Source organism: Bos mutus, chromosome 19 (genome assembly GCF_027580195.1).
Source record: "Bos mutus isolate GX-2022 chromosome 19, NWIPB_WYAK_1.1, whole genome shotgun sequence".
Classification (NCBI taxonomy): domain Eukaryota; kingdom Metazoa; phylum Chordata; class Mammalia; order Artiodactyla; family Bovidae; genus Bos; species Bos mutus.
The window spans coordinates 27,765,619-27,774,944 of NC_091635.1; the positions used below are offsets into that span (position 1 = coordinate 27,765,619).

Below are 9,326 nucleotides of genomic sequence, written 5' to 3' on the forward strand. Positions count from 1 at the left end.
CTAGAAGGGAACTCTTTGTTCTGTCTTGCCATTGGTCATTTTAGATGTCTTTTCTTCAATGGACTGAACCCTCGATGAAAGAACTTTACCACGTTGATCTATCTCTTCAACCACCGTCTTTACCAGTGTGGTTCTGGATAAATCTAGAAATAAAACATATGCAATACACATATTCAACTTAAAATATTACATGACAAAGAATTCCACTGTCGTAATATAATATGTCTGTTTTGTTGAGGGAGTTAAGTACTGGTTTATAATAATTGTTTGGGATAGTTGTATCCACTCAACAGGATACTTTAAGCTCAGAGCACGTTAGTTAAAATTACTTAAATATAGACAGGCTGTTGCCATAGTGTATGATTGTCATTAATGTAAAAATATTTGCTGAAATAGAAGGAAAACTAGATTTTATTACCTTTAGATGAATTTCCCGGGCTTCCTGATCCAAAGCCCTTTGATTTAGAGCATGAGCTGTTAAAAAAAGATCCAGCTTATTCTGTAATATTTGTTCATCACTTCATAAATATTCATTGAGTCAAGGGATGAACATAAATGCAAGCAAACTTTGTAGGCCCAAAACAGATTTTTATTTTCTAAAGAGGAAAATATTAAAAATTTTAGTTATCTAAATCTAACATTTAGATAACTAAATGTTATTTAAAGAGAGGATATAAAACAATCTTGTTTACATTTGATTTTTTTAAAACACAAGAATTAAAAACTTAAGGAAAAAGTATACATTTTACATACAGATCCTGGGGGGTTGTAAAGAGTACATTTATTTCAGGACAACAGTGATGTTAGGAATGAACTGAAAGGTGGATACAGCTTGAAACCCACAAGGATTAAAAGGATAACAAATGGAGACTTCTGCAGGGATGACTGGGATCACCCAGGGCAGATGAAGATGCGGCTGTGATGTACAAAGTATGGAAGAGGGGACAGTTGAGGCAAGAGATGGCCTTGCTTTTCTGCAGTGGGAAGGAAGTGGAGAGGCTTGGAGGCATGGAAGGGAATGACTGTCTATGCTTGTGGCTTGAAATGGTAGAACTGAATTTTCTAATGGCATTACTTACTTTCTGTCTCCATCTATCAGGCGGCAGTAGGTCTCGATTTCTTTTTCTAGGTGGACCTTGATGTCCAGGAGCTGCTCATACTCCAGTTTCTGGCCCTCGGTCTCGGTCCTGACCTGGTGCAGCTGCTCCTCCAGGGCTCCGATCTGAGCCTGGATCTGGGCCAGCTGGGCACAGTAGTTGCCCTCCGTCTCCATCAAGGAGCACTCCAGGGAGTGTTTCTGAGGACGTAAAAGATGTCACAACAAGGGATGAAGGAGGACCACTTGGAGGACACGTGGACTAGTGTTTCTCAGCAAAGGGTGGTACTGCTCCCTAGATGAGCTTTGGAAATCTGAGGCACTTGTCACAGTTAAACAGGAGGTGGAGAGAAAGGGGAAGTGAGTGGCGTTTACTGGGTTGGGGGGCCAGGCCCGATGGATGTCCCTGGCATGAGATACCTGACCCACGGATTTCTGATTGTTCCAGCAGACATTCACATATTTGGATATGATTACATATAACAATCAATCTTTATATGAAAACACGTTTGGGGGGGTACCATACCTGTGGCGGATTCATTTTGATATCTGGCAAAACTAATACAATTTGTAAAGTTTAAAAATAAAATAAAATTAAAAAAAAAAGAAATCAATCTTATTTTGAAATCTTTCAATTTTATTTTGAGATCGTATTGAGTTGCCTGTTGTTTTTCAATCTTATTCTGCTACTGTCTCCAAAGATCTACCCCACTGCTGTTCCAATGCTTTTTGTGCTGCTGTTTCTTTTTCTAATTCATCCTTGATTTTCTGTCATCAGTCAAAGGCCTTTTAATAAGCACTTGAGATTGTGTGAATGCCCTCACACGGGTGGGATTTCAAGACAAGAGATATATTTCCTAATCCAGGACAGGTCATTATTTCAATGCTACTCTTGTGAATATTATACCTCCTCATTTCCACTTGCATAGTCTGTAATTTGTCTTGTCATGTAATCTCTACTTTAATTAATATAATTTTCCTCTTTCTATTATCGTATCACATCCGGGTGGTTATTACATCTCTTGATATTAGTTATTACCTCCCTGTACACTCCTATTTCCACTCTTTCATTTTCTCTGTATTCTTGTGTGGACCAACTCCCAATCTTATGTTGTTTAAAATGAAACTTATCCATGAAAAGAAGGTGTCAGCCTCAGTCTGTTTCATTACAGGGTAGTTGGGCCCAAGTGTTTACATATTAAATATATATTATTTTAAAACTTCTATTTTTCCTCTTGATTGCTGTTACGGCATGACACTGATTTTAAAAGTCTTTTGTGTGTTGTTAAATACATTATCTCTTGACTCCATTTTTAGGATTATAAAGAGGGAGTTGCAAAAGATTCATTATTAAACAGGAGTCTCAGGGAGCTAAGAAGCACTGCCTTTGATAAACAGGCTGACCAGTACATCACACGGGTGGGTCTGGGCTATCCAGGGAAAAGAAGTGGAAGGTGAACAGGTTGGTAATAGGACACTGAGGTGACAAGTGGCAGATATCAGGGAGGTGCGTGCTCAGGTGTTTAAAACTTGAATTTCCCTGATAAAGTGTTCTCATATGATACTCCTTGTCAGGATTGTTAATACTGTCCTAAATCAGACCAGACCATAGGCATCTCTATCTTACATCTTCCTACTGTAAAGGTTGGCTTGTAAATGAGGAGACAGGTAAGGATGAACTTAGAAGTTTGTACATCACAGGAAGCATGTGAAGCATTGAGATATCATATTTAGACAACTCCCAGCATGTTCACAGTTTGTGTTCCAAACTATAGAAATCATCTGACCACAAAGAATCTCAGGAATGGATTCTATTATTTGGTTATGTTGGAAGTTAAGATGGGCTTTTTTTAATGGATTATTTCATGAGCCCAAACTACAGGACTATTGGCTGCACGGAATCTAGCTACTTTCTAATATCATTACTTCTCTGTGAAAGTGCTTAAAATTCTGCTCTGGGAACTCAGGAATTTATTTCCTTCAGCGCAGCTCCAAAATGAGAGGGAGGATTTGTGTTCAGGAACACGGCAGCAGGATAGGTCCTCAGGTTCTAGTTGCAGGAAAGAAGGGAATGGGGAAGAGAGGAGGGTTCCAGGGGCCCAAAGTAGAAGGGAGGAGGGTCTTGGGGACCAGCCAGCAGTGGTGATGAAGGTGAAGGAGGAGAGGGGCACACTTGTTCAGATGGGGTTAGCGAGTGGTAAAGTTTCTAATCTAAATATGATATGGTAAGAAGGCCCTGGCCTTTTTTAGGGTGTCTACATCAAATCAGTCTTCCTATTGTTTTGAGTATCTTTTCCTTCTCTGCTTACTGTTCTCATTTGTATAATAGTGGCTATTTGTGTCAACCTGGTGTCCTCAGGGGGCATGAAACCTCTGATGAGGACAGGAACCCCTAGACCACCACATGTGCCAAAGTTCTCAAAACCAAGCCTTTTGAATGCTGCCAGCAGACACTGGAGAAGAGAAGCCGTTTTCCTCCTGGGCTATGTCCATGGAAATATTTGAAGTAATTGGCAGTAAGTGCCAGAGAAGGCTGAATGCCAAGCCTTTTGGGGTGTGTTGGGTTGGGATGTCTCCCCTGGATGCCCTGAGGCTGAAGAGGCTAACAGTCCTCACATGGAATCAGATGTGTCCCCTTCTTTGCCTGGTGGGAAGCACAGTGTGGCCTTTAACAGGATTTCAGCAGTGTTAGGAGATGCTGGTGATACCAGCTCTGCTTTGCCTGACAGCCTGACACAAGCTTGCCACGTGTCAGGTGGACCAATGCCGCTGTTGTTTGCTTTGCATCCAGCTGAAGAAAGGACCGATTTCGGGAAGTGGGCACTGAGCAGGGGCGGGAAGGAAACTTCAGAGACCTCAGGGAGGAAGCAGTGCTGTGTGTCTCTGAGCGTCTCGGCGGGGTCTGTCCTCCTCTCTCCACTAAGTATTTGGAGGTGAAGTTGTAACCGGGGGACTGGGAAGAAGTTCAGTTAGACTTTTTAGCGTCACTGACCTGCGCTCTCACCTACCGTCGCCAGGAGGGACTGCAGCTCTATGTCCAGGGTCTGCACCGTGCGCTTCATTTCTGTGAGCTCGCCCCGGGCAGAGGAGGCCGCGCCCGCGTCGTCAGAGATCTGCTGCTGCAGGCTGGCGCTCTGCAAGGCCCGGCGCCCAGGAGTTAGCGGGTCTGAGCTTGCCAGGGGGTGGGTGGGTGCGTGGGGAGGGGGGCGGGTGGTCAGGGGGGTGAGGGGGTGGGGTGGAGGGATGCAGGGTGACGGGTGTTGGGGTAGGGTGTGGCGAGGGTGGCTACCGGCCGGGCTGGGCTGGGCATCCCTCACCTTTTCGTTGAACCAGGCCTCGGCGTCCCTGCGGTTCTGCTCGGCCAGGTCTTCGTACTCGGCCCGCATGTTGTTCAGCAGAAGCGTGAGGTCCACGCCGGGCGCCGCGTTCATCTCCACGTTCACGTTGCCTCCGGCCACGCACTGCAGAGCCTTCACCTCCTGCGGGGAGACGTTGACTGTGGCCTGAGGGCGGTGTGTGCTCACCTGCGCTCTTGTTCCTTTTTTAGATGGTCTCAGTTTGTGACTTAAATTCGAATTGTCTAAGTTAAGGCACGAATTATTTTTTTTTTTTAAGTTGACTTATTCGATCAGTAGTCATGCCAATCATCTATTTACTTCGTTATTTGTTAAGACAGCCACAACCAACACCACAACATCCAGAGAGGTGTTTTATCGTTTTGAGTGAGAAGTGGGTACAAAGATCAGAGAGTTCTTAAATTATTTTTTCCTTTATTTAAAAAAAAATTTTTTTTATTATACTTGATTTACAATGTTGTGTTAGTTTCACCTGTACAGCAAAATGATCCATATATATGTATATCTATTCATTTTCATATTCTTTTCCATTATAGATAATGTTATTACAAGATACTGAATGTAGGGAATTCCCTGGCAGTCCAGTGGTTAGGACCCAGCTTCCATTGCAGAAGGCATGAGTTGGATCCCCCTGGTTGGGAAACTAAGAGCCCACATACCATGGGGTGCAGCAAAAAAAAAAAAAAAAAAAAATTGAATATAGTTTCCTGTGCGGTGCAGTAGGATCTTGTTGTTTATGTTATGTATAGTAGTTTGCATCAAGCATATAATTCTCAGTTACATGTCAGTGAGAGTGCTTGTTGATGGGACCAGAGCAGAGTGGAAGAACAAATAAAAGTCCCTGCCCTCTTGGAACTCTCACCTTAAGGACAGTAGCTCTCACTTGAGCACTTGTTATATGCCAGACATTGTTCTAAAGCAGTTTAGGGATATGAATGTCTCTAACTGGTAGGTACTATTATCAGACTTAATTTACAGATTGGGAAATGGAGGCACAGAGAGGTTAAACTATTTGCCCAAGATACTTAATACCTGAAAGGACTGAGATTTGAACATTCCTGGATTTGGACATGGTAGAGAAAAGTAATGTATTAATTTCCTAAGGTTAGGCTGTGACAGCCAGAAAATTGAAGGATACAGATCAAAGTGTTAACCCTGTATTATCTTGGGGGATGAGATTAGAAGGGCAGAGCGGGAGACATGGAATTCTTTGTTTTATATGCCTTGGCACTGTTTGAATTATTATAAGGAACATGAGTTACTATTGTCATTTAGTCTTCACCCCCAAGTATTTAAAATAACTAGAGCTAAATCTTCCCCTACCTCTTCATGATTCTTCTTGAGATAGGTCATCTCTTCACTCAGGGATTCATACTGCAGTTCCTGGTCAGTCCTGCAGAGCGTCAGTTCATCCAGGACTCGCCGTAACCCATTGATGTCAGCCTCTGTGTTTTGGTGAAGGGTGAGCTCATTTTCATACCTTGGGAGACATTCAGTGAATCTCAGCACCAAGTAGACTAGCTCAAGAGACCAAAAAATAAAATCTGCTTTACTCAACTGCTCAACTGCTTTTAAGTGAAAGTTAGAAATGAAATCAGGTCTCTAAATATTATAAATGTGTACAAAGAAAGTCCTCCTCCACTCCTCTCACACAATTCTGTGCAGAATAATCAGCATGAATATCTGGTCATGCAAATTCCAATAGCATATCCCAATTAAGTATAAATAGACCTTTTCAGAATTTTATTGAAGTTAAAAGTAAAAATTGTAAATTGGTCAATTAAAACAAATATTTACATTTACTTTGTACTTGACACTATTTTAGGCAGGCCTAGAAATACAGTGATATTTTGGCTCAAGAATGTCATAAATATGTAAAAATGTGAGTCTAGCTGATTGTAATCTTAAAACATGCTTTGTATTGCATTTTGTTGTAGCTTTGTTACGTGTTACTTCCTTTAATCTCGTAGGTTATAGCTTGCTCTGTGTGTGCGTGCTAAGTCACTTCAGTTGTGTCCGACTCTACCCAACTCTATGGACTTTAGCCCACCAGGCTCCTCTGTCCAATGGGACTCTCCAGGCAAGAATTCCAGAGTGGGTTGTCATGCCCTTCTCCAGTCGGGATCAAACCTGTGTGTCTCATGTCTTCTGCACTGGCGGGCAGGTTCTTTACCACTAGCGCCACCTGGGAAGCCCATAGCTTGTTCTACTTGGGGTGAAATTGAAATTTTATATAACACCTTAAGTGGACTAGAACCATGTTCTAGGTGTGATTATTTTATATATCCTACTTTAGCCGGAAATCGTCAGCAGCCAGTCTGGCATTATCAATCTGCAGAATGACATTAGCATTTGCCGTAGTGGAAGAGATGATCTGGAAGAAATCAGGAGAACACAACCAGTAAGTCTGCTCTAACAACCTATTATTTCAGGAAACAAACAAGCACACAAACAAAAAACATTGCACAATCAACCTTGGTATAAAAAAATCTCACTTCCTTATGTAATAACCAAGAAGGTTTAAAATTTTATTTTTAAAAATTACAAATATGGTTTTACTTTTTTCCATATAACTTTGACTGTAGTACTTCTTTATTAATGAATATATCTCCAAATAAGCAATAATGGAACTAGTAACATTTACGTTGCATAGACATTCATGAATCAAAGTGCCTGTTTTTAGCTAATAGGAAGAATTATGTTTCAAAATAGATAATAAATATGATATAAATGATACATAACAGTTCTGAAGCATTTCCTGTTCTACTTCTATGTCATTTGCTAGATCATTCTTAGTTTTAAATTTCTTAAATTTCTTTAAATTAAACTAAAAATTCTTAATTTTTAATAAACTAATTAATAAATTCTCACCTTATTCTTAAGATCTTCGATTGTTAAGTGATATCTGCTGTAGTCATGATCAAGTCCATGGCAAGATCCAGGACCATGTTTTTCATACCAACTCTTGATTTTTCTCTCTAGTTCAGCATTTGCCTCCTCCAGAGCTTGCACGTTATCCAGGTAGGATGCCAAGCGGTCATTAAGATTCTGCATGGTCACCTTCTCATTCCCAGAGAAGAGTCCCCCTTCACTTCCAGCAAAGCCAACACAGGTACCACTTCCTGGGATACCACCAGCATGGTCCCCACCAGGAAGACTGCCCAAGCCACCTCCCAAAGCATAGGAAAATCCACATCCAGCACCAGAGTTGCCATACACATTGCTACCTGCAAAGCCTGTGCCTCCACTGGATGGTCTGACAGATTCAGTTCCAGACCGTAGGCAAATATGCCTGGACCCGCTAGAGAATCGGAGAGACATGGCAGTATGAGAAATGGTCACCTTGTCTGTGGAGAGCCGTAACTTCAGAGGAGAACAGAATATTGTGTGCTGATGGCTTCTTTGGGCTTTTATACACATTGGGGGGTGTCTCTATTTGAGTTATACATGCCAAAAGGAAAAAAGGCATCATTCATATTAGCATGAAATTATGTATAATTGGGTGATTTTGGGGGCTAAATTAATGTCTACCATCCTGGGTTGTTGCTTCAGGATATTTGTTATCTTACATATAATAGGGTTCATTCTATATTAAGTTCATTATTTTAACTTATAATTTTGGGTGAGTAATCCTTTACTTTCATCTAGACCCTAAGACTATACCATTATTATTTGACACAGGTTATTATAAAGTTTTAAAAGTTAAGATTGTGATAGGGTACCATCAGCTACAGTAGGGTCTTAATTACCAGAGAGATATATTGATATAAAGAACCATTAGCTATAGAAACACATATTTTATCCCACCACAGCAAGAAACCTTGTGTTGTTTTTAAAAAATATATGATCCTACTAACTTCTCTTGTCTTACTGTGATGATTACATCTATTCGTTACCTTGAACAATAACCTAAATATTGACTGATTCCTTTATTTAAAATGTATAACTACTACATTTGTTAGTCAATACTAAGTGTAAAAATAAAGACTTGATGCTAAATAAATGCAGAGATTGAAAAATGCATAGTTACAATCTTTGAGAAATGTATGGTCAGGATCAGATAGGGGCTGGATCATGTTTAGCTGTCTGTATTAAAGACTTTGAAATGAATCATAAGTAAAAAGCAGGGGGCAACACAATCAGGTTGAAATGAAAAATAAGGCCAGTTACAAGGCTAGGACAATGGTTCAGGTGGAAAGGATGAAGGTAGTAGGATGGAAAGAAGTTGAAAGGATATGGTCGTTGATTGAATTTGGAGAACAAGGAATAAGAATTAGGGATGGCTCTTAGGTAATTCGGAGAAGGCAATGGCAGCCCGCTCCAGCACTCTTGCCTGGAAAATTCCATGGACGGAGGAGCCTGGTGGGCTGCAGTCCATGGGGTCGCTAGGAGTCAGACACAAAAACTGAGCGTCTTCACTTTTGCTTTTCACTTTCATGCATTGGAGAAGGAAATGGCAACCCACTCCAGTGTTCTTGCCTGGAGAATCCCAGGGACGGGGGAGCCTGGTGGGCTGCCGTTTATGGGGTTGCACAGAGTCGGACATGACTGAAGCGACTTAGCAGCATCAGTAGCAGCAGCAGCTTAGGTAATTGCTTTCAGATGCTGGGAATCCTATAATACTGACTGAGATAGGAAACATAGGAGAAGGAAGATACTAGGGTTAGCTTTGGTCCAGCTGAGTTTTAGGAGTTGGTGGAATGTCTCATATGAAGATAGGAAGTGTGAATGTTTAGAATAAGTACCTGGAATGGGGAAAAATGCCTGACTAGCAACAAGTGAAGGGATTGTCAGGAAGAAATGAAGGACCAGCTCTCATTTGTAATGACATTTAAATGCATATTTGGAAGTTATCTTCATGTAGGAGGAGAGAA

At 41.3% G+C, this 9,326-nt stretch overlaps 1 protein-coding gene across 1 annotated transcript; it reads right to left on the reverse strand.

The window, feature by feature from the left end:
- Positions 1-7,773, reverse strand: KRT28 (keratin 28). Its single transcript, XM_005899595.3, has 8 exons — positions 7,324-7,773; positions 6,744-6,826; positions 5,776-5,932; positions 4,414-4,575; positions 4,105-4,230; positions 1,080-1,297; positions 419-474; positions 1-143 (listed from the first exon to the last, which is right to left on the reverse strand). Exons 1-8 carry the CDS (start codon positions 7,771-7,773, stop codon positions 1-3), a joined length of 1,395 nt encoding a protein of 464 aa, XP_005899657.2.
- Positions 7,774-9,326: the final 1,553 nt, after the last annotated feature.